Raw genomic sequence first — 26,275 nt, 5'->3', positions numbered from 1 at the left:
CCTGCAATTTGCCCTGGTGCATTTGTAACACACATACAGGAGGAACACAGGATGCAAACACCTAACAGTATATCATTTGTGTTTACATTTGGTGTTTCCATTATTTTGTCTACCCCATGTAAGTATGCAATATAAAAATTGTATCGGATTGCTGTGACAGTGGAAACTACTTCTACAGGAGTAAAGTATCAGAGACTGGGAAGCCGAAGGAATGTGAGAAATGCGATTCTCAGAACCAAGCCTATGTAGATCTCCTAGTTGGGCCCAGAAACGAAATCACAAAGCCAGTAGGCCTATTTAGGTTTGTATGCAGAGGTTGGTAGCATGTGTTTCACCTGCAAAGGCGGGAAGTGTGGCAAACTGAATATACATGGGGAAGTTATTTTAGGAAGAGCCAGTCAGTTTAAGGGTGTGATATAATTTATCGTATAGCTTCCATAACTCCTCTATAACAACTCAATAATGCTGAAACACTTTATTAAATAGGGAAAATATGTTCACAAATCTTTAACACTTAGGAGTACACTTCAATAGTATAGGGAACTGGTCTGAGATCCAGGATTTGTATGCTCTGTTCCCAGAAGGGGCTGTACTAGCCTTCTCAGGCGAGGAACATGAACTAAACCTGAAAAGGTTTAGCAAGTATAAAGGACTGTGAGTGATTCACATGTTAAAGTGGCCTTGAACAGTGCAAATAAATGATGTCATATCACTGTCCTGTAATTCTGTAATGCCTTTGTGGGCATATGTTAATGGAAAACCTTTGTTAGTGATTGCCAAATCTTGGCAGATTTCAGAATAACTCTCATTGGTGTTCGTGGCTCATTCTAAGAGCAGATTGTGTTTGGGATTTCAGACAAATCTGACTGATTGACCGACTGACTGACTGAATTACTGGGTCTACTGTCTCAATCTTGAAACATTTCCAAAATGCTCCCATGAAGTGAGATACCTGGTGATGTTTAACAGGCGTATTCTGCATAAGTAAAGCAAGAAACTCTTGCTTCACTTATGCAGGATGAACGATGAACACATGCTTCATATTTAATTGCCTTAACTGTTAGCTAATTATGGCTTCAGCATCTCCGCTTCCAGTTGACGCTAAATTGATGCTAAGCTGCAAGGACATCTACAGGTCACGTCATCACCAGTCCACACTCCTCGCTGTCATGTCTGCACTCCTTACAGCACCATCACAGAACACTGTAAAAGCCGTTTCATACGGCCTAAAATAGCACATAGTATGCCTTAACGATCCTGATTAACAGCTTGTTTAATTCATTGCGGAATGAATAAGAGATCTGTGTTGAATATTTCATTGCGAGATATTAGCCTGGAAGCGTTGGTCTTAGTGAAAAGGCTGGCTGCGGGTAGCCAGCATTACAGCCAGCTTTTGGCACGGGTGGATTAAAATGGAAAATGGGGATACCAGTGTGTCATGCAGACACTGTGCCAGGTGCGTGCAGCTTTGTGTGGGTATAGGCTGTATACATACATGCACACACACACACACACATATATATATATATATATATATATATATATATATATACTGTATATATATATATATATATATATATATATATATATATATATATATATATATATATACATACATACGTACAATGTACGTTGTACATACATATATCTTTTAGCATCACTGTCTCATCGATCACCTGAGGAATCTGGTTCCCATTATATACACCACTGACTCAAGCTTTGTCCACTCTGAGCCTCGCCTTTTTTCAGCCAATCAGTGGGGATTATGGCACCTGACCTCCTTAGATCCTGGTCTGATGAAGGATCATATGACACCCAACCCAGTTGTTCAGCTGTCCCAGGCCTGCGTGCTGCCGCAATCTGCAGACTGATGAAAACCTGGTACCTGCTATTTTATGCATTCCTGTGTTTTATTAAAGCCACTCCACTCGAGGGGGCGTTGAAAAGCGGCCTTTGATGTGCAAAAAGTCTACAGAGGCTTCCAATCACATGGGCCTAATTGGCCTGTTATGAGCTTAATGAAGGTGCTTGGGTAGACAGTGAAGGGTTGCATGACTCTCCAGCTGGATTTGGATTAAATTGCTGTGATTCCACACCAAATCATTTTCCCTGGCAGACACCTTGCAGGACTGAGCCCACTGGGCAGTGTGGAGACCCGCCCGTTGCTGTTAAAGCGTCTCAGTAGTGAGTGCTTTATTTGTCAAATATCACATTTATTAAACATGAACTGGCAGTGTGACTTAGTAGTAAGGAGCAGGGCTTGTAACCGAAATGTTTCTGGTTCGATTGCCTGCTGGGGCACTGCTGTTGTACCCTTGGGCAAGGTACTCAACCTAAAATAGCCTCGGTAAATATCCAGCTGTATAAATGGATAACATGGAAAAAATTGTAACCTATATAAGTTGCTCTGGATAAGAATGTCTGCTAAATGACAGTAATGTAATGTAATGAACCTTCCTTGGTGTAATGTAGCCATACAGTGAGCTGCTCCTTGCATTGTCAGCATTTTACGCTGCTAAAAGTAACTGCTCTTCTGCTCACTGCTCTGCTCTCCGCAGTGCTGGATGCTAGCATGGTTTCGCACAGGTCCTGTAGTTTAGTAGTTTAGTCCTTTAGTAGTCATGTATAAAAGTGAATTTTAAGAAGCAGCGTCCATGGTTTTGTGATGCGTGCGTCTGTCAGCTACCTGAAACAATAGTGCTGCTTCAGCATGGCTCTACTTCACAGACCATTTTGTCACTTTGACACCTCTAGATAGGCTTTTAAATCCCTGGTGTGGAGAGCCAATTTCCTGTCTCTGGGCGAGAGTGCTTACGCCTGTCAATCTCCCAGGTGCAGGGTTTAATCAGAATGCATGAGAATGAGTTATAGCATGGGCATGCCCACACATACACACATACTCACTCACACAATCACTTATACACACACACACACACACGCACACATGTGCACAGGCAAACATATACATACTCTCACACTCATATATGCACACATACAGTACGTGTGCATGCACTTACACATACATACATTACATTTTATGCCATGGCATAAAAAGGATAAAATCTAAGAAAAGATAAGATAAGATAATCCTTTATTTGTCCCACAGCAGGGAAATTTGCTGTGTTAACAGCAGCATAGGGGATGGCGCAACAGTAGAAAAAAGAACAAGAAATAATAACAAGTAGTCAAACAAGAATAGATAGTAAATAGTAAATAAATAAAAACAGACAGTACACAGTTTAGTAAACAGTTTATTTGCCATTTAGTATATTGTGAACATTTTCTGAATGGCATTATCCTCAATAGGATCAGGAACTATTTTGTTGAAGCTTCATCGCTGTGTTCAATTTGCAGCTAGAAGATTCTCTACAAGAAGAATTGCAGAACAAGCTTAAGTAATCATGTTATAATGAAGGCTTTTATTTGGGTGCTTAGCTGGTCAAAGCAGTATGCAGTCAGCACACTTTAGAGCTCTTTATTCTCTCTTTGGTTTCCAAATACCTGCTGCTGAATCTCTCTCTCTCTCACACACACAAACACACAAAACACACACCCGCATACAAACACGCACAGGCACACACACAAATACACACACACATGCTCACACACTCCACACACTCCACACCTGACATGTATGTGTGTGTTTGAATGTGTGTGTGTGCATCTGTGAGTGTGCTTGTGTGTGTTTGTGTGTTTATCTTTTCAGGGATTCACCTTTGCCCCGTAGATGCTCAGCACCTGCTGGAATGCCCCACGTGTGCATGTCCTGGACACGTTTAGCAGATCTTATGTAAGCTGTTTACCTGTCCCTGGGCAGACCGAAACGTACTCACCACAGGCATTTCAACACATTGCCGCCGGATTCTTTCAGGTTGCACAGTCTCAGGAAACGCCGCGCCAAATAGAAACGGGAGACGTGGTGAACCTTGAGCACCGGCCGCTGGATCCACTGACGTTTGCTTGCTCTCTTACGTAACACCTGTGTTGTGGCCATTGATGGTAACTTTGAAGGACACCCAGGCGAGCCTAAGCCAGTTTATTAATCCTGCTACTGGAGCTGCATTTAGGCCCATTTCACTCCTTTTATCAATTTCACAGCTCGTTTAACACCTCCAAAGTCTTTGGATTTCCCCTGGGAAACTGTCAAAAGAAACAGTGGTAACTCAAAACTGCTGTGGCTCCACAAATGAAATGATGTGTTCTCCCCTCATCAAAAATGCTGTGAAGTGCACAAGAGTGAAAAAGGCTGATAAATATTTACCCTGGACCTCAAGTGCTGATCAGGCAGTGATGCAAGTTCCTCTAGCTGAGGTTGTGTGAGTAATAATCGGTTAGTATAGAATCTTCTGCTTCAAAATACATTACACTGAGAGACTGAGCAACTTTATGGATTCTAAAACTGAAATGTAAAAGGTGTGAAGCTGAACAGGTGTTATTATATAAAACAGTGCTACAGTCAACATGCTGCTATGAGCAGGTGCCAGAGACAATCCTACCGTATGAATTTCACTGTGATGAGTGAATAATTATAATAACAGTAATGTGCATTTTTGAAAGGCAGAGTGACATATCTGTAGTGTGGGACACTAACCACAGCCACATGGAGCTGAAGCTGGACCTTCAGATCCCAGGCCAAACAGTTTGGCTTGGCCCCCATGTGTCTCTACGCGGTGGGCTTCTTAAAAAGGGCCGCAGGGGTTCCAGCAGGGAGGTTAGATGCAGCATGTTGAATTAAACGAGGAGTGACGGCATCGCGGAGCCATGGCAACCTGCAGTGCCACCGCAGAGACAGTGCGGCATTTCCTGTTTGCATTATTCAAAGGCTGCACCTACAGGAAAGATGCCCTCCTGCATTTGACGGCTCTGCAGTGGGAAAGCATTGCTTCATGCATTAGCTTAGCGGGCACTGCATATCCTGGGCGACTGGGCACACTCACAGCTTTGCACTGCTGTGCATTTACTGCAGCATAGAATGGGAATTGAACTTGCAACCTCTGGGTGATAAAACCTATTTTTAAACTGCTGTAAATCACTGCCAAGTGGGGGGGGAGTCAGGGATGGCCAAGGAGACCCATGACGAGACCCCTCTCATACCCTTGCTCAGGAGTTTGATGAGTGGAGGCCTCACATCTCTACTGGTGAGACGTTCACCCATGGATTCTTCCACTAGGGTGGTCATGGTCAGGATTGTGGTTGGGTAATTCTAGACTGAGGGCTAAAAGTTGCCAGAGCTCACCTCTCTCCACTACCAGCACTGTGCAGGTAGCTTTCAGGACCTGCAGCTTCCTGAAGCAGCAGGGTTTTAGTAGAGAGAGGTCCAGAAAATGGAGGTTTCTAGTGGAGAGAGATCTCCTGCCCATATAGAAAGGATGATTTTACTAAATGAGTACACAGTACAGTTGCCATGATCCAATGAGCCAGCAGTGTGAACCACCATTGTTGGGGGTGTGCAGTTCAGTACACTAGAAATCAGGCGCCCACAACATCGTGGAAACGGCAGAGCTCGGCACCAAATGCAGCTGAGAGTCACGCGGCCCTGTGCATGCATGGCCGAGTGGGGAATAACAACAGCACGTCTAACAGCACGTCTCCCTGGGGATGAGGGAATGCCTCTGCACAGACAACAGCGTGTCCAACAGCACGTCTCCCTGGGGATGAGGGAATGCCTCTGCACAGACAACAGTGTGTCCAACAGCACGTCTCCCTGGGGATGAGGGAATGCCTCTGCACAGACAACTGCTGGTGGTCTGCGCTCCTCTGACCTCACCCTCTCGCCTTCCTCTGAGGCACAGCCCCTGTCAGGCCTTCACCTGCCCCTAGCTCTGAGGAGCGGGATGAGCATCCTGATATCCAGGCATCTTGGAGGAGCCAGGATTTGGATGCGTGTATGTGCTGGGGTGTTTTAGAGATGAAGCGAACTAGCCAGAATATTGAGATACAGCGTCTTGGCTTTTGGGCAGAGCCATCCCCTGCTGTGGAGATGGCTGACAGGGTAGCTTTTCAAAATGGGTGTGTGTGTGTATGTGTGTGTCTGTGTGTGTGTGTGTGTGAGGAGACAATAGCGGGGTGCGTGTGGCAGCTGTGAGGGCAGACCTCTGAAGCGTGAGTTGCTAAGTTGGGCTGCCTGCGTTTGCGGGTCAGTGCGCTGTACCGTGCAGTCTCTCAGTGATTGCTCATAGGCCTCCCCTAGGAAGGGAGCTATGACGTTGCTGTCAGGCCTGGAGTGTTGCAGCAGTGCCAGTATCACATGAACATCCTGCTCTCACTGTATTGGTAACTCTACCTTGCACATTTTCTCACACACATTCCCCATTCCTACAGAAAGAACAAAATCTTGTTTACCAGAGTCTACCTAACCCTAATCTTAATCTTAATCCTAACCAAAGCCCTAACCCAGATACCCATGGAGGCTTAAACATCCAGAAAGCAATGTAAAGATGTTCACGATGAATTTGTGTGCAGGCATCGATGATTAGTCTGTGTGCTGCTAGTCACACTGATTAGACCTGGGATTTCAGCCAAGCTTCATAATTTCATGGGGCACTAAACTCCTGTCACACTGTTTAAGGATGAGGCGCTCAGGCATACCCCCACAGGAAGGGGCAGTCTGTGGGGCTGGGCTGTTTGCTGTTCCGGGGGGAACATTCAGCTGAAAATAGAGAAGTGATGTACTCCTCCACCCATGTTCCGTTTTGCCAGGGGCCTGTGCAGCTTGCGCTGAGCTCCCCGGCTCCCGTCATCCTCCTCAAGCCACCGCTCTCGGACTGAGTCATGGTGGGAGAGCGGCGTGAGGGGACAAGTCACTGCCAGCCCCCCAAAAAACAACAAGGCTGTTAATTAGAAAGAGACAGTGACTCATACGGACCTCCTGTTTCAGGAGGAGTGTTCAGCGGGGTGTCAGGAACTCAGAGCCATGTTTCTTGTGGTGTCGTGCTCCGATGAAATCCAGAGGGGTTTGGGAGGCGTCACTGAGGGAGGTTTCTCTGGGAGCCCTTAAAGCCGCCCAGGATCTTCTTCTGGAACATTCCCTCCGGGTGCCCTGTCACTCAGGGCTTGCTGTTTCATTCATGCATGACTTCACCTGACAGAAGAGGAAATCCAGGGATTGTGCAGTCTGAGATCTTCTCTAGAAAACTGGAGGAAAAGGAGCCAAGTGTGTGTGTGTGTGTGTGTGTGTGTGTGTGTGTGTGTGTGTATCTGTGTGTGCATGTTTGTGAGAGAGAAAGTGATAGTGTGTGTTTAATGATCGTGTATGTGTGGGAGTATGTGTGGTGTGTGTGATGTGCGCGTGTGTTTGATGTGTGTGGGCACACTTGTATTTGATGTGTATGGGTGTGCGTGTGTGTGTGTCCAGGTTTGACAGAGGACAGCGTTCGAATGTGACTCTCACACACTCCCCTCCTATTGGAATGTAGAGGCAGGAAGAAGGCACCTCTCAGTCGGATATATTACTTTATCGAGACAACGTCTTCCTTCTCCTCAGTTCTCACATCTGGTTCAATTAGGAGACACACTATTATCATTTCAACTAACATCTACTCACTATTGATTCCAATGCAGTATTACATTTTTCATTGCCATACAGAAACCAAGGACATCTGTGTGCCTCAAGGTATTTTTCAGGTTTCAGTAGATGTAAGACAGATGACGGTATTGTAGGAATTCTGGTGTTGCATCATATTGTCTCATACACCATGTCATATTAAATCACTCTGCCCCTCCCTCCTCCCAGCTCATTGTGTTGTAGCCTATGTATCGATATGCATATTAGGAAAACATTTATTCCCTCATTTATTGACAGAGGGCCATTAGGACGTGTGATAGGTTAGAATTTGTCCCCATAAGGTGAAATGTTGGGGGTAGCCAGGTGTGGGCTCAGGTGGGCCTGGTCCTCCCCAGCCTCCCTGCAGAAGCAGACCTAAATCATGCACACTGCTCTGTTTTAATTGAGGAGCTTATCTACCATCCACTGGGGGTCACCGCACTAACCCCCTCTGCTGTCTGTTTCTCTCAACCCCTTTGGGCGTTAGGAAATGACCCAGAAAAAAGGACAGGGCTTTGAGGGATGGGGTGGCGCCCGGGGCAGGGCTTTGGTGGGGCTCACAGCAGGTTTGCTTTTGTGTAACCTGTTTATTTATTTTTTTATGGATTAGGGATTAGGGAACTCTTGGAACCAGAAGGTTGCTGGTTTGAATCTTAGCAGAGGCATGGCTGTTTCTTTGATCAATGTACTGAACCTGAATAGGTCTAGTGGTAATCCAGCTGTATAAATGTATAAGATGTGAAAATGTGCGTCCTCTGCTGAGATTACTAAGTACAGAGTTAGTACAGAATGGAGTGTTTTTCCATAGATACCCCATGCTGTGTTCTTCAGCCTGAAGACCTTTCTCAGAAGATTCAATCCTGTGAGAAAATGGAACCACTTCTGTGTGAGAGTGTGATTGAGAGGGCCTCTTCAGAGAGGCGAGTTGCATGTGGAGCTGTGGGCGCTGATTGGTGGATTGAACAGCGAGCGTTGTGGAGTGCCTACACTGACGGTTATCATTGCGGTGTGATTCATGGAGATGTAATCTTCATGAAACCGCTTGTTCTGACTGCTGCTAAACAACGAAAGGGATTTAGACTGACCTCAAAACGTACTGGCACGGGTCCCACATATGGGAGTCCATCGGTGCTGTCATATGGTCAGAGAGGATTATGGACACCGGGTGCTTCTCACTGTAGCCATGTGCTTCTCATCGTAGTTATGTGCTTTTCATCATAGCAACACACTTTTTCATGATAGCTACGCACTTTGTGTCACAGCCACGCACTTTTACATTGAAGCCACACATTTTTGAGCTGCAGCTGCAAGTGTTGGCTTTGCGCAATGCGGTTCAGGTGCCTTTTGCAAAGGAATATTTACGGTTTATGGCATCTGCACAGGTAGTGACGTAAGCTACGCTCCCTGTCTGTGCTCACCTGTTTTTCTGCTTGCTGGACCGCCGGCTAAAAGAGCGAGTTTACTCCACCTGTCCGTCAAGCTTTATCATATCAGCAGCTGATTGCTGTTGCCCTTCGACCATGCGTTGTGTAACTTAGTGCCTGGGACAGAACGCTCTCCCAGTTGTGGTGATTATCTAAACCCAAGCAGGTCTGGCTAATCAAACTTAGCACCCGTTCGCAGACTGAGCCAACCGTATGTGTGTGTGTGCATGTGCTGTCATTGATGTGCCCTTGGCGGCCAGCCTCTCTGCCTTCTCGGACAGCAGCTCTTTGTCTGTGTGATCACATGACCCTCCCTGTTCCCCGCCTGTCAGCGTTCTCTAACCTCATGGCGCACCGACACGACGGCTTACTTAACATTCTAATGGACTCTCGTAACCCGGGCCGCATGCTGACAGCGGCACATCACCCAGTGTGCCTGGTTGTCCGATATGAGCTGCACTCAAGCAAGAAAGGAATTGGATATCTGTGAGCGAAAGCTATACACCTCACATGGTCATAAGCACAATGTCCCTCCCACCTCAGAAGGCTTAGAGACTTCTGCTCATTTCACATGGATTCTGGCAACCCCTCCCCTGAAGATTCAGACATTTTGTTTGTTACAACTTTGGCAGAAGTGTAGCACAGGGTAAGGGCTTGTAATCGTAACATTACTGGTTCAGTTCCCTGCTGGGACACTGCTGCTGTACCCTTGGGCAAGGTACTTATCCCACAGTTGCCCTAGTAAATATCCACGTGTATAAAAGAATAACGTGCAAAAAAAACTGAAAGCTATGTAAGTCACTCTGGATGAGAACATCTGCTAAATGACAATAGGATACCTTTCTGGAGGTCGTCATTTTAGTGACTTCTTCCAACAGACTGTGTCCTTTCACCATTCTAGAAGACCATTCTATAGTTGTGTTAGATACTCTCAATTATGTTTTTCACTTGTGAATATACCATCAGAAAAACTACTCTTAATGGTAAAATTATTAATTAATGGTAAATTAATGGTAAAAAATAAAAATATTCAAACTGAATTCATTCATTCATGGCTGAGGACATGTGAACACTGCTCTTGATAATCCAAGCGTTACCATGAGCTCTTCTGGGTATTGGGCATTATTTCATGCTATCACCCAAGACACCAGTCATCTGGAATGTCTATTCCAGATTAAGGATACTCAATGTGTAGTATGTTGTGATTTCGGTTTTGATTGTGTTTGATCAGTGTTGTTTTTTCATTTTTGCAAAGCTAAATTACAATTAGGACTGGACTTACAATTCAGTGCATTCTCTGTTCTCATCCAGTCAGTGTCTAAATTTATTTTAGTCCTCTTTGAAGTAACTTATTTAAGTACCAGAGGCCTCCTTCATTGTTTAAAACTTCCCACAATTCTCCGTTTCATTAGTCCCAGGACCCCGCGCTCAGAATAGAAACAGTATCTATTTAATTATGCAGAAACCCTCCCATGTATCATTCTTCAATGAAGATATCAAAGAGAAATGGCTCCTTTCTCTGATTCATAATCTCCCATGTAAATTGAGATTCTGAAAGACATCTGCTGGAAGCTGGCCTTGTATTTGGAACACATCTGCTGGAATCAGTATTCATGTTTGAATTAATATGTTGTTACCAGGCAGGCTCCCTAGGACCACATCTAAACATGTCTCAGTCCATCACTCAGTGTAATGATAAGCAGAGCCACCCTGAATACACAATAAGGGCAGGAATACCCTGGAGTAGTTAAATTTGCATTGGCGCTTGTGTTGGCAGTAGCACGTTGATCAAGACGGGGTGTACAAATTCAAATAGAGGAGTTGATCTTATCCATCGAAACCCAGATTCAGTGATGAATTTGTGGTTTGTGGTGTGGCTTTGCTATGAATTCTTATGAGCTTGTATTGAGTGAATATTGGATATTTTTGTATTTTTTGTATGTGTACATTCATGTCAAAAGTTGTTTTTATTGAACAAGGCTAAATGGAGATGCAAATCTGGTGCAAACCACATTTCGGTACACAACAGACAATAGAGAAATTTAATCTACTCTAATTCTACATCTGATTTGTACCTGTAACCCTAACACTCACTGCAACACTAATCCCAACACTGCCTGCTACTCTAACCCCAACACTGCCTGGAACACTAACCCTAGCACTCACTGAAACACTAATTATAACACTCACTGGAACACTAACCCTGACACTGCCTGGAACACTGACCTTAACACTCACCAGAATACTAACCCTAATCCTGCCTGGAGCATTAACCCTAATAGTGGTTGATCTTTTGAAGGTTTTGAACTGAAACTAAACAAGGCATGATGTATAAGTCAGGAACACAAGAAGCATCCTGCATCTGCTCTGATCTTGGCACTGCTTTGGCATACTCTGCCAGCTTTTCCTTTGGCCTAACTTCTTACAACAGGTTGTTTTCTTCCAGTGTCCTCATTTAGTTGTAGTTGCTTGATCTGTAGACCACTTCACAGAGACCTGAAAATGTAAACATCATAAGTGCTTTGTGGCCAGTCTGCCTCATTAACAGAGCGGCCTGTACGAATGGTTCGTTTCTGTTTCCTGAAATGAAAATGTGCCGATGCCAAAGCAAGCGAGCCCCGCTGGAGCTGGCACGCCTCTGTTAAGACGCAGAGGGCCATTATGTCCTTGTTGTTATCACTGATTAGGGGTGGGAAAGCCCAGTGCTGAGACTGCAGGCGCTCTGATGGATCCCCTGAGTGATTTAGGCCTGATTAGCACACTCCTCTTTCGGTGGCTTCCAGGCCAGCGAGTGGTCGATAGGGAGCAGGAGAGCCTGCTGCATCCCCGGGTTTGCATTGTGATGCTCCAAAGAGAAATGCCACAACCCTTTAAAAACTACCTGCTGCATGTCATCTGAGCATTCACCATGCCACTGTGTAGTCACCATGTAGTGTGCATATCTATTTGAATTTCATTTCTGCATGAATTGTGTGTGGATTCAAAACTGAACCCCAGGTTAAGTTTTTAGCCAGACGTAACATGCTGCCAAGGAGAGGCCTTCATCTGTCCCCTAGAAACTGAATTTAGTGTTTGATTGTGTTGTTAAATGTTTGTAAACTGTTAAATATGTGTTAGAGGATCCTTAAGTGTCTTTTCAACTTACCATTCTACGAATAATGGATCTCTCATCATATGATTCAATTCAAACTGGCTAATTGTAATTGTTTCATTGCTCAATTAGGCCAGCCATTGGTTCATGAGCCCCGCCCTCCTGATTAGAGGCTTTTTTGACACAGGTGCCTGGTTGCTGGGATCGAGAGACTTTTAGAGTGGTGTTATAGCTTGGCTTGGCTGAGGCTGGTTTTCTGTTTTTTTTTTCTGTTATATTCTTTGTGCTTTGTACCTGTTCTCCTTGCATTTTTTATGTGTGAGGCATCCATCATCTTTTTCATGCAAGTGTGCACCCTTACAGTGCAGAGTTAACAAATGATTGGCACATCCATGAAAAAGAGTTTCACTCTCATAGAACCACCTGAAGTGATTTGTGAAAGCAGTGTTCAGCAGTTAGTCTAATAAGCCTGATCTTCTTTGTTGAGTATGGTGATTGTGTATGATTCTAAATGTAGCCCACCTATGTGGGTGGTAGTGGTGGCTGTGTGAAGGGCTAGCGATTGTGGAAACATTTGCTTTCCCTCAGAGCGCAGTGCACGTCATAACGCAGAATGCAGCCCCTCATAGCTGTTCGGGACCATTGTGCTCATTCAAGGCCGTGCACAGTAGGTAGCAGGAGGTGCTTCTTCAAGCAGCAGTTTCAAAGTGTCCCTCTGTGACGTTACTAATGCTAGATTATAGTGTTAGCCAAGCTGAAAACGGACACAAAGCTGACTACAGAGCTGGCTTCTGTGGATGAAAATGAAATTATCAGTTTCTTGAGGTGTTAGCCTAATTTTTCAAGGCTTTCTATTTCATCATTCCATTCATAATTGAAATAGTGATGCTATTATCCTGCTCTGTTGTTTTTCATCCTTTATGAAACGAGGCTGCCTTGGAAAACACAAATCTGATCGATGCAACTGAACCGCAAAAAAATGACAAGGCCTCAGATTTAGGAATTGGTAATGCACCCGCTGTTTAAAGCTCCTGCAAATCCTTTTAAATAAAAGAACCGTTTGAAAGCAACAGAAGGGATTATGATTATTCAAAGTGAAAATGGTGATATTCCTACAAAGGGTTGTCTTAAGAGAAATTCTTCTGGCCTTGGAGCAACTGCATTTGAAAAATAGAAATTTCATTCAAATCAAATTTGTGCTCTGACATCTTTCCTCAACCTCTTAAATCCTGTCACTCCTCCAGGTGATTGTACCGATCCATTTGTCTGTCTGTCCTGATTACATGGGCGTTTTTTTCCAGTAGAGACTGATGTTAAATCTAAGGGAGGAAGGTGTGCTATCTCTGATAGCCTTTGTATGTTGTGATCTTAATGCAGTGGTCTGTGCAGTAATGTATGTATGTGCTGATATATTGTGTTTTTTTTTCCAGGATCCTCTGCTCTCAGTGGGATGTGAGTGAGCTGGGAGGCTGAAGTAGCATGGTGAAGCACCAGCCCCTGCAGGTCTATGAGAAGCAGCTGTGTTTGTCATGTTTAACAGGGATCTATGGCTGCCGCTGGAAACGGTACCAGAGGTCACATGACAACACCACCAAGGTCAGTGCCACAGCGCACCTTTTAAATGCCATAGGCATGACTGTGCATGCTCACATGCCAGCACATGTAAGCATGAACCAACATACATATTCATACATGAATACTTGCATGTGCACATGTACTCACACACACACACACACATACCAAACATACACATACAGATACATATGCACATCCACGCATACACTCACCCATGGTTACACATGCACTCACTCACATTTACACTTACATAGCACACATACACAGAAATGAAGGCCAGCACATGTGAACACATGTACATCCACTCATACAAACTTATTTAATACACACAAGATCACATGCTTTTACATATACATATACATATACATATACACACAAACACACAGTAGCAATTCATAGGAGTTCACCCCATAGCTGTGGTCTTTTCCATGGTTTTCTTTGGTTTAGCAGCATGTATTTTTTCACATCTTTCTTCTCAGCAAAATAAATTGCTTTTGGTTCTATTCTGACTGATTTTCTCAAAAATGTGAACAAGGTGTCAAGAAGAATAGTTTGGATTGACCTCATGTGCTGGCATAGGAGACCCTGAGCCAGTTCCAGGGAATTTATTTGATACAGTATTGATTTTCTCAGCTGTACACTGCAGATCTGGAGAGAGACAGTGCCACCCCCCCTAATTAATTATGGAGGCAGAGATGAGGAAGAGAGCATGAGCAGCCATGGCTAATCAATGGAAGATGGCTTTTAATGATGACCCCATTTCCCTTCAACCCCCAAAATCAATGTGAGCCGATGGGTGTGGCCCTGCCTGCCCAGGAAATTAATCCTCAAAGAGAAAGTGACAGCAACCCTTTTCGCAGCAGGTCCAGACCTGGCCCCCAAAACCTGTAGCCAGCAGCAGCAGAGAGAGGCTGTTGGTCTCCATGGTTATAGTTGTCATTTTATTTTAGAAATGTGCAGCTGAGTTCTGTCAGAAAGAACACAAATCCATTGAATTTTGGAGATTCTGAATGCTTATGAAAAGCTGATATTTGGCCCAGTGAGTTACATAATCCTCTTATCTAACACACTCGGAGAGAGCAGTTAAAATGAGGATATCCCATGGCTTTTTGTTTGTTTTTTGTTATTTATGATAACTACTTCCTGTCTGCCCTAGTATCAACACAAGCCTTAACGACCCGAGGTTAAACCCTCATTTTCCTGATGCTTTAGGCTATAAAACAAGGAACCAGACAGGAAGTAGCAGACAGGAAGTGGCAAACCTGAGAGCCCTGGGGACTCTGCATAGGTTCTGTCAGCATGTGACAGGATTACACAGTTTTGCACACACTCAGACAGTCACCAGTTTAATTGAAAAAGGTTGATTTAGGGTTGTCCTTCTTAGCACCGGAATTTTGAGAGGGACCTGATTGCTGGAGTTGTTTTGAGAGTGCCCTCAGAGGACGCCCTTGGCCGTGTGTGGTGGGGTCATCATGCATGCATGAGCAGCGCAATTATTTGATATTGAATTCAAACATGCAGAGTCACTGGAGGGCCAGTATTGTTGGACAGATTGGTTTGATTAAGTGGGTTACACACAAAGTGAAGATTTAGCACAGGGGCCTTGAGTCTCCGTGGTAACTGAGTGGCCCTGGAGTCTGTAAACAGATGGCACATTGACTGAGGAAAGGAAAATGGTCTTCAGATGAAGGCGCATGTCTGAGGCACAGAGAGCTATTTCACCGGTGGGAACAGAAGAATAGTAATGTTGCTGCTTACAAATGTTCCTGACAGTCGTGACTCTTCCTATTCATCATGCCTTTCTTGAACCCTGTACAACATTATTAGTCACATGCGTGTCAAAAAGAGAACAATGGCATTTTCTGCTTTGAGATTGGAGCCAACATGTCACTAAGAATTTATGCATTGTGTGAGGGAAGAGATGTATTTATGTTTTTTTACCTTTCTGAGCTCTGGAGCTGCCTGGGGGTTGTAATGAGGAGGCAGACCTTGCTGAATATATATGCGTCAGGCTGAACGCACTGACATTAATAAAATCAGCACGGAAATATCAGTATGGATTTTTCTCTCCACTGGGGTCATATGATACAGTGCATTAATTACTGATGCCCGGGTGTCTTTCAGCTGTGATTCTGTGATGTCAGCGTTTTTGAGACTCAGGCTCGGCCCCCAGTGTCAGCCGGTGCCGGGTGTGCAGGGGAGAGGTCTCTCGCCGGCCGCCTGCGCATCGTGCCGTCGGACGCGCCGCCCCGGTGCGAGAGATCCTCCGCCTCGAAGCCAAACCCGCCACGAGGCTCTCAGATCGTCTGCCAGCCTTCTGTTTCCCCCCCAGGCTGATAAGATGAATCACACGGCAGTGACTGCATCCATGGCATGCATACACGCACTGGCGCAGCCAAAACAGATCCGCCGACTCCGCTTTCGGCGTGCCATAAACAGAAACTCCGCGGAAGGAGGTGCTGTGGGCTTTCAGCGCGCCAGCTCTGTTGTCGGTTAAACACAGCTGTCTTGTTTTCTGCCCACGCGCTCTGGAGAGAGAAGGCACGCGGTAAGCTGACACCTGCACAGGTTAGTGACCATTACTGAGCGTGTCCCCTGAGTTCCCACCTCATGGCTCATGGTCACGTGACTCTGAGCTCACGGTGTGGGGGCGTTTTCGCCGGTGACATCACAGCCGTGCTTTTCTGATGCTTGCATTAAACATCAGCGCATCAAGTGGTAATTACAGGGGTGTGGACTGTTTGCATTTTTAAAAATTTCCACTATAGCCAAACTCTCAGGGTTTGGAAATGTAGTCGCAGTCGATTCTGGGTTTTTTTTTCCTGAAAGGAGGAAACACAAATGGAGCGGAATGACCTGGCTTCCTGTGTCAGCCCAGAAGGATGACCGTGTCTTTGAGGGTCGCTCTCACGGTGAAACCGTGCACCCTTGGGCTGTGAGTGAAAGGGAGCTCACGCTGAAAGAGGATCCCGCCTCAGTAATAATGGAAAGTTTCTCCGACGCTCCTGTCCTTTTCCCCGATACCCGCCACTCCGGGAGCAAGGCCAGGCCATCGTTTCCTGTCCCACTTGCAGGGCTGTGGCCACCCCAAAGCCGGCTGATACACGGGGACCTTGTGGTGACCCCCAGAGCAGGCTGACATGCAGCAGTGCAGCAATGTTTGGCCTGTGGAGCGCATTTTTGTTCCTCTTTCTTGGTTTCCGTATGCATGCAACAGAAGACAAAGGCAGCTGTCAGCATCATTTCAGCAGTAAAAGCTGTATCAGAATATGTAAAGAGGCAGGAATAGTGAACAACAGGTGCTCCAAAGACAGGGTAGGTATGATTAAGTATGAGGAAAAGAAAGGAGCAGTCTCTAGACTGCAAAGTGATCTTTTACTGAGCTTGAGCCAGACAAGTTCCATTGCTGCAGAGTGTCTGGGTGCAGGTGCAGACAGAGTCACCATGCTCTGCGCACTCTAATCCTTTGAGCATCTCACAGTTGTTACTTTTGTGTTACAATTAAAAACACTACATGTTCACTGATTGCATCTCAGACGTCGCTCCCTTCTTTTGAGGAGCTGTAAGCAGTGCTCCTTAGACTACAGCATCACTCCTACAGCACCGCTCCTTAGACTACAGCATCACTCCTACAGCACCGCTCCTTAGACTACAGCACCACTCCTTAGACTGCAGCACCGCTCCTTGGACTACAGCACCACTCCTACAGCACCTCTCCTTAGACTACAGCATCATTGCTACAGTACTGCTCCTTAGACTACACCATCATTCCTACAGCACCGCTCCTTAAACTACAGCACCGCTCCTTAGACTACAGCACCACTACTTAGACTACAGCATCACTCCTTACAGCACCATTTCTTAAGCTACAGCATCACTCCTACAGCACCGTTCCTTACTACAGCATCACTCCTACAGCACCGCTCCTTAGACTACAGCACCACTCCTTAGACTACAGAATCACTCCTACAGCACTGCTCCTTAGACTACAGCATCACTCCCACAGCACCACTCCTTAGACTACAGCATCACTCCTACAGCACCGCTCCTTAGACTACAGCATCACTCCCACAGCACCACTCCTTAAACTACAGCACCACTCCTTAGACTACAACACCACTCCTTAGACTACAGAATCAATCCTTAGACTACAGCATCACCTCTACAGCACCACTCCTTAGACTACAGCATCACTCCTACAGCACCGCTCCTTAGACTACAGCATCACTCCTACAGCACGGCTCCTTAAATTATAGCACCGCTCCTTAGACTACAGAATCACTCCTTAGACTACAGCATCACTCCTACAGCACCACTCCTTAATCTACAGCACCACTCCTTAGACTACAGCATCACTCCTACAGCATTGCTCCTTAGACTACAGCATCACTCCTTAAACTACAGCACCGCTCCTTAGACTGCAGCACCGCTCCTTAGACTACAGCACCACTCCTTAGACTACAGAATCACTCCTACAGCACCACTCCATAGACTACAGCATCACTCCTACAGCACGGCTCCTTAAACTACAGCACCGCTCCTTAGACTACAGCACCACTCCTTAGACTACAGAATCACTCCTACAGCACTGCTCCTTAGACTACAGCATCACTCCTACAGCACTGCTCCTTAGACTACAGCATCACTCCTACAGCACTGCTCCTTAGACTACAGCATCACTCCCACAGCACCGCTCCTTAAACTACAGCACCACTCCTTAGACTACAGAATCACTCCTTAGACTACAGCATCACTCCTACAGCACCACTCCTTAGACTACAGCATCACTCCTACAGCACCGCTCCTTAGACTACAGCATCACTCCTACAGCACGGCTCCTTAAATTATAGCACCGCTCCTTAGACTACGGAATCACTCCTTAGACTACAGCATCACTCCTACAGCACCACTCCTTAATCTACAGCACCACTCCTTAGACTACAGCATCACTCCTACAGCACCACTCCTTAATCTACAGCACCACTGCTTAGACTACAGCATCACTCCTACAGCATTGCTCCTTAGACTACAGCATCACTCCTACAGCACTGCTCCTTAGACTACAGCACCGCTCCTTAGACTACAGCACCACTCCTTAGACTACAGAATCACTCCTACAGCACCACTCCTTAGACTACAGCATCACTCCTACAGCACGGCTCCTTAAACTACAGCACCGCTCCTTAGACTACAGCACCACTCCTTAGACTACAGAATCACTCCTACAGCACCTCTCCTTAGACTACAGAATCACTCCTACAGCACGGCTCCTTAGACTACAGAATCACTCCTACAGCACTGCTCCTTAGACTACAGCACCACTCCTACAGCACCGTTCCTTACTACAGCATCACTCCTACAGCACCACTCCTTAGACTACAGCACCGATCCTGTAGCGTGTGCCTCGGCAGACATCACCCTGCTCTGTTCTGTTCTGTTCTGGCACAGAGTTGTTGCGACAGGTGCTGAGCGTTTGGAGAGATGGCGGCATACCTCATCCCGCTCCAAGGTCAGCATGCGCTGGAACACGCTGTTAGCGCTGAAAAGTTGTTATTCCGCAACAGAGTCACAAATCATTCTCTTCAACACGAGGCCATCCTGTGACCCGGGAGTAAAGCGAATCGCTCAGAGGAATACAAAGGGCATGGGTTTAGTGCATGAATTAGTCTGCCAGGACATGAGCTAGCTTATTCATGCTTGGCCTCAAGTGGAGATTTACGTCATGACAGATCACGACTCTGGCTCAGTCCTTATTTTATAAATCTACTTCCATATCATGTAATATTGATTTTTATTTTTTTGATTCTGATTTTATAAAAGCTAGAATGTCCATGCAAATGTTATCATTATGGCATTTTAGATACCAGTGGCATAAGGAAGGCGATGTGACACAATGTCAGATACCACTTTGCAAAATCGGCACCTTGATAATGTACACATAGCATAATTTGTAAACGCTATATTACAATGACGGAACAGCTGCGTATTATATTCATTGTGTGTTGTTATATGCTTTGCAGCCTATATAATGGCATGTATCTTATTTTACTTAAATCCATATTGCAGATACTTAACACTTTGTTTCTTTTTTTAAACCATAAGAGGTATGATATTACAAAATAAAAAATATTCATACTGTTTCCTACTGGAAGAATCTCTGATTTTACATATTTTAGCATGTATGGAAAATTACTTCTTTCCGTGGAAGCCTTAATCCATTTGCTGTGGTCTGGCCTTTGGCTTGTTATCTCAGAGAGCTGTGTGTGTGCACAAGGCAAATGGTCTCTGAATCTGTGGGCAGGACTGATCTTTGAGGATATGCCCATTAAGCGGACTGGAACGTATTAGTGCGGTGCTGTTAGTCTTAATTTCTCACGGCGGCACTTCAGTCTGCGTGATGCCTTAGCCGCATGGAGCTTGCGGGTGCTGCTAGCACATGCTAATTGTGTGCATTTGAAGGAAATGAGTCCGTATAGGCCTGTTATTAAAATCAACAGTGCTGCAGAGGGACTCTAAAAACATAAACACCAGCAGTTTCGCATTTCTCTTCCCGTAATGTTGTGCAATTATTATTTTTACCACTGACACGGTGGCTGCCTCGTCACCTCTTCTTCCTCTGCGTGTTTGTCTCCATGAGAGTGGGTGAAAGATCGACGTCGCAGGGCAATCCTTGCTCCCGCAGTTTTATTTCCCTAAATGTCAGGGCTTCCCTGCAGCTTAAGGCGAATGTTTCCTGAAATGCCCTCAGTCTCTGCAAGCCCTGTTCACCCAGGGACTCCCGGCAGGAGGGTTGGCGCGTTTCTCTTGATGCCGCGTAACATCCTCTGTAAAAGCAATGATTACAGCATGATGCATTTGCCCCGCTCGCTGTCTTGGTCAGGGGAGCCAATCAGATTTCCTAAATGTCTCGCCAGGGTAACCAGCATCTCTTTTGTCACATTACCTTTAAGTGTACCTTCACAAGGTCCTCACAAAGCATGTGTCTCTTCCTCTTCAACATGTGACGTGGCTTTGCTGCTTTATGAAGCATGAAGGAAACTATTGGCTCTGTGTGTAAAGCATGACCCTGCTTGTTAGGAGTCAGTCTAAATGAACATGGTGAACAAGGCATTTGATGCTGTGTTGTCTAGCAACTGTAAAACACAACGTCTGTATGCCACAAAAGCTATTAGATTTAACCTCATTTATATATTAATACACGTGTTCCTTAGATTCTGGATTTGTTGACTTACTGTGTATTGACATGGCAGAGATGGTGACTGTAGATGGTGACTCAGCCCTTTGAATGCAGAGCTCCAGCACATTGTAGCATATTTGTGTGCTCAGACTAAATTGGATTTATCTGTGTGGCTTTAATGCACTTCCAGGCAAGTCCATGGCTTCCTATTTAAGTGAGATGTGGCAGCAGTCTCCTGGTGAAGTATGGCGATTTATGCCTGACGAGATTCTGAATGAGGTCTGAGGACGGAGAATGCCCTGGAAACATGTTACCTGGAGCAGGGCTTGACAGTGTGAGCGTTTCACTCGCATTTGTGACTAAAAAATAGATGTGCGAACTGTAAAATGTATTTAGGAGCATGTGTGCGAATAAAAAGTATTACAAAATTCAGCCCAAGCAGCCTCTATTTTTTTACCAATCTAACAATAACCAGCCAAAAAAAAATACAGACCTCGGTGAATTGAGTTTCTAACTGGTTGTCTTTGAACAATCATAAGGAATATTAGCTAACGTTTGCCAAATTAGCCAACAATGAAGTTAGGAAAAAGATTGATTAGAAGTCATTACTTACTTGAAACCTAAAAATATCCTCAGAATTACAAAACAATCAGAAAATATTTTTTCACAGTTTAAAGCGTCTTCCTGGCAATCATCGTAAGCTACTTCTGGTATTGGCATGTGATCGCTGAAGTAATGTGTAGGCTAAATAACTGTGAAACGAATGTCACCAAAACCGGATCAAAAATTCAACAAGAAGCTGCCTTGGAGTGTCCACAAGTGAAGACTTGATGTGGATCAGCTTGGAGAGGCCTTCAGTAGAGCAATTTGATCCCAGTCCTGCTGTGGACCGCTGAGCTCAAAGTGGGCCAGACCACCTGCTTACAAAAGCTGCTGGACCAGTGATATCCTTTGTGTCTAAACAGACTGAGCAGACTTTTTTTGGCGTTTAGAACTAAGAACAGAGATGGGCAGTATTTCTGTTACTTGTATTTGAAAAATGTATTTCAATTACTTTTGATTATTTTGTCATTTATATTTGACAGGGCTGAAAAAATTCAAATGTTATTTGTAACAAGATACTTAAGAGTGGAGTCATTTTGTATTTTCAAAATACTTTCTCCATGATCCATAAAACATACAAAAATTCATGTAAATACATCTTAAAATGAAGAACAATACACTTAGGCACACTCACACACTGCCCGTCAAGGTAAACATTTTATCTGAACTGCAATAACTACATAAAATATATCTTACTTTTTAGAATGTACACATGTTGAACACCATTGATAAAGACTAAAGCTAAAAACAATCAATACATGTGGCCTAGGTGGCTAAAGAAGTGAGTGAGCCAGCTAGCTTTATCTTTAGCCTTTACCAACATGTGTACATGTTATTAAATAATACATTAATAGCTAACTGTTAATTAGTGCTTGAAGTTGGCTTGGATAGTAAACGACATGAAACAGCTCGACGAGCATATAAGACTGGTTACCCATGGGTAGCCAGCAAGTGTTAGCTCGATGTATAATTTATGTCTGGCTACATATTGCATGGAACATGGTGGTTAACATTATAATATATCAAGCTAGCGATGCTAAAAAGCTAGTGACTCTAACAAGCTGTCTAGGCTGGTGCATAGCTAGAGGTTAGCAAGTTAGCAAGTTAGCTTGTCAGTTAGGTAGCTATGGGAAGAGGGAGATCAGGAGCTTGTACACATTTTATGTTCATGATAACCTTATCAAGAGATGTCTGGCCATCTTAATTCTTTGCACTTTGCAATTGGACAGAGAACAAGTTCCTGCATGTACAAGACATACTATTTTCAGTATTTTTAAATTTTACAGTTTTAGTTTTTAATTTTTAGTTTTAATTTGTTTTCAAACTCTCACCAGAGCCTTGTGTACATTATAAAAATCTGAATGTTCTGCCATTTTGTACAAATACAGAATGCCCAATGTTAAAAATGGATTTTCCTGTATTTTGAAAATACAAAATACATGTATTTTATCTTGATACATTTTCTGGCACCAGTATTTGTATTTTATTTTGATACATTTATTTGAGGGTATTTTGTAACAAGATACATTTTGATGTATCTTTACCCATCTCTGACTAAGAACTACTTCATTATAGGGGTGTTCATACTGTTCATACCGTTTATACTGTTTATACAGTTTAAAGTATAAATAATTACATAATTATTAAATAAATACAGTTTGAAGCAGAAATAATTAAAAACCTAGTGTACTTTTTGTATTCAAATAAATTGAATCATTTTGCTCGTAAATGTCTCCTCGTATCCCTTTATTAAGGAAAAACACATTATTTGATAAATTTTCATTGTGCCCCTAAAGTTCTTTATGCGCTCCTAACTTTTTCAACTTAGGGAAAAAAGTAAGCGTCAATCCCTGCTGGAGACAGTCGCACATTGAGACTCGAGCATGACATTGTTACAGAGCCCTCAGAATGTGAACGACGAGGCAACATAATTATGCAATTAATGCAGGTAATTAGATCAGATCACAGAAACCAGTGTGAAATCTGGCAGCCATTACAGCTGCAATCAGGGCAATCAGGTGAGCCGTTCTGCAGTATTGTAAATGTTCAGCCTGAGCTGGTAATGGAAGGAACTAAAAGTCTCTTTTGAAAGCATGAATGAAAATAATCACAGGTAGCAGTGGCACATGTGCTTTCCAGTGCTGTTCCACAAACAGTTAAAGTGTTCAGGAGCAGGAGATAGTGCATGTGTTAGCGAGAGTGCACATGACAGGGAGTATGCGTGAGACAGTGAGAGTGCACGAGACAGCGTGCGCTCTTGGGTGACAGGGTTAGGAGAGTGCATGTGTTAGCGAGAATGCACATGACAGGGTGTACTCTTGGGTGACAGGGTTAGGGTTAGGAGAGTGCATGTGTTAGCGAGAATGCGTGAGACAGCGAGAGTGCACGAGACACTGAGAATGCAGGGGATAACAAGAGTGCATGAGGCAGTGAGAGTGCACGTGAGAGTGACAGTGCACATGAGGGCGAAAGGCCATGTGATAGCAAGAGTGCATGAAAATGAACACAGGTCGGATACAGGTCACACAGTGAAAGTCGCAAGCATCCATAACAAAAGCAAAGGTTCTGGAGAGGTCAGCGTTTTTCTCTGACACCAGCAGGAAGCTACACTAGGGCGAAGTCAGGGCTGCCATGATAACTCACTGTTTTTAACGAACCCCTCTTGGCTGGCCCGTGCTGCTGACCTATCCCAAGCCCAGCCTGCAGGGCTGAGAAGGTGCTCATTAAATGTCTTTTTGCACCTTAACAATGTCTGCACGCCTTCAACCCAGGGTCAGTGATGGAACATTTTAATTTGCAGTGCTACCTGTAAGTAGGTGAAGTGCAAGTTTAAACAGGATGAAACCAAAATAAAAGATAAATGCTTTGGTTTGGAGATGCCCTGAGGGCAAACGCTGGAACTGTTACCAAAAATACTGTGACACTATCGCTTGTTCACTCTTCTCAACGGATATAACAATGACTCAATGGGAAGAACATGGAGGTCTGAGATTTCTGCGAGTGATCTGATTTGCCTTTACTTTCACATGCAGACTCAGGATATTGAAAGTGCTGAACAAGCCTTCTTCCATCTGCAGAGTTACTTTAAACCCATTCAATGTTAAAAAATGGCAATCTCTATTGTATGCATACTGATAACTGTTCAGTTCCCCATTGCTGGTTGCTTTGTCAGTGGGCTCTTCTAATGGCTGTAATGATGCACAGATCTTAGCAGCGGGTCATTTTGCCAGATCGGTGTTGTGCACATTCACAGATCTTTAAATCATTTGGATGGCTCATCCCATTCACTAAGCCTAATAAACTTGCCCATCCATGGTATATAAAAGTCAACATTGCACAGCATTGATCTGGGAAAGCGAGACGTGTGTCCCAGAAGGCGCCTGTCAGTATCGGGTCTGTGAAAAGAGCTGACCGTGCCGTGTCCCGGCTCCATGGGGACAAACGTGTCCTCTGTATGGCTCCAGAGCGATGGATTAGCATGACTCTACTGGCGGGTGAACAGGTGGAGAACACCGTCCCTTCAACATACTGGCTGGGGGTGAGTCTATAACTGCAGGACAACCCACCATCAGCAAAACCGTTTAAAATGTCATTTAAAGTGGTATAATTAGCACTGCTGTTACGGTGCTGTTGTTTGTTATCTTATCTTACTGTTATTACATTAGCTTACATTACTGTTATTACACACTTATTACATGTTTACACATCCCAATCTACAGATGGGATCTCAGTTAAGATCTTTCTATAATGGCACTGCAGGAATTTAAACCAGCAACCCACCCAGCTTCTTAACCGCTGCTCCACATTGATAGCCATTGCTGTTGTTGTTACTAGCGGTGTCTTGTGACATTATTGGTTTTTGTTGTATTGCTGTATTGCTGTATTGCAGCCGTGTGCTGCATGGTTTGCAATGTGCAGAGTTGTTAACAGTGCGCTGTGGTTAATGGTTTGCTGCATCATTAGTGGTATGCTGTGTTGTTAGCAGTGTGCTGTATTGTTAGCGGTAAGCTGTGTTGTTAGCGGTATGCTGTGTTAGCAGTGTTCTGCATCGTTAATGGTATGCTGTGTCATTAGCGGTATGCTGTGTTGTTAGCAGTGTTTGCATCCTTAATGGTATGCTGTGTAGTTAGCTGTGTGTTGTATTGTTAGCGGTATGCTGTGTTGTCAGCTGTGGGGTGTATTGTTAGCGGTATGCTGTGTTGTTCGCGATATGCTGTGTTGTGTATAATTTGTGTATTAAACTCTCAGGAGTGTGTTGTGGTGACATGGCTTGCCTGGTTGTCTGAGTTTTGCCAGAAGGGGTGATGTATTGGTGCACAGCGGGTGGATTAGCTGTAAGATGATCGGTGAGCTGAGTGGATTTCAGGCTGAGGATTACGGCCGCACAGCGCCAGCGTGGCACACAACACCAAGAGGTGCCAACCCACAGACGGTGCCACAGAGTCCCACATGACAAACCGAAGATCTGGGTTATTACTGTTTGAACATGCTTATGCCACCTTTACTAACTGTAACAATGACTGGTTATATCTGACTGGAAATATTTAGGTCTGTCCTTTTTGAACAAATTTGGTGCTGGCATTGAAACTGAATCATATCTGAATGACAGCCTCATTTCCCCCAGACATGCAGCAGTCTGCATGTCCCATCTGCCACACGGTGACCTCTGACCTCTGATAGACATTCACATATTGTGAAGCGAATTAATGAATTTTTTTCCCTTTTTGTGCGAGCTCTGAGGTCTGAAATGAGGGAGCTCCCTTTCGTTTTAACAGTGAGCAAATGTTTACAGTACTACTTAAGAGAATTGCCCTTTAATCCTTTTTTATCCGTCTATTTATAGTTCTGCGATGGTCAGTGAC

The 26,275-nt window shown here is 44.5% G+C and overlaps 1 protein-coding gene across 3 annotated transcripts in view; it reads left to right on the top strand.

Annotated features, from left to right (window-relative positions):
• The window catches only part of gdpd5b (glycerophosphodiester phosphodiesterase domain containing 5b), a 54,764-nt gene that overhangs the window by 6,892 nt on the left and 21,597 nt on the right, over positions 1-26,275 (top strand). For all 3 annotated transcript variants that reach the window (XM_036536342.1, XM_036536343.1, XM_036536345.1), the window contains exon 3: positions 13,489-13,654. In XM_036536342.1, the coding sequence (XP_036392235.1) occupies positions 13,538-13,654 (117 nt within the window). In that variant the 5' untranslated portion in view covers positions 13,489-13,537. The remainder of the gene's footprint in view (positions 1-13,488; positions 13,655-26,275) is intronic.

Source organism: Megalops cyprinoides, chromosome 9 (genome assembly GCF_013368585.1).
Source record: "Megalops cyprinoides isolate fMegCyp1 chromosome 9, fMegCyp1.pri, whole genome shotgun sequence".
NCBI classification, from domain to species: domain Eukaryota; kingdom Metazoa; phylum Chordata; class Actinopteri; order Elopiformes; family Megalopidae; genus Megalops; species Megalops cyprinoides.
Note: the sequence above shows the minus strand (reverse complement) of the source record. Positions and strands in the feature narration are given on the sequence as shown.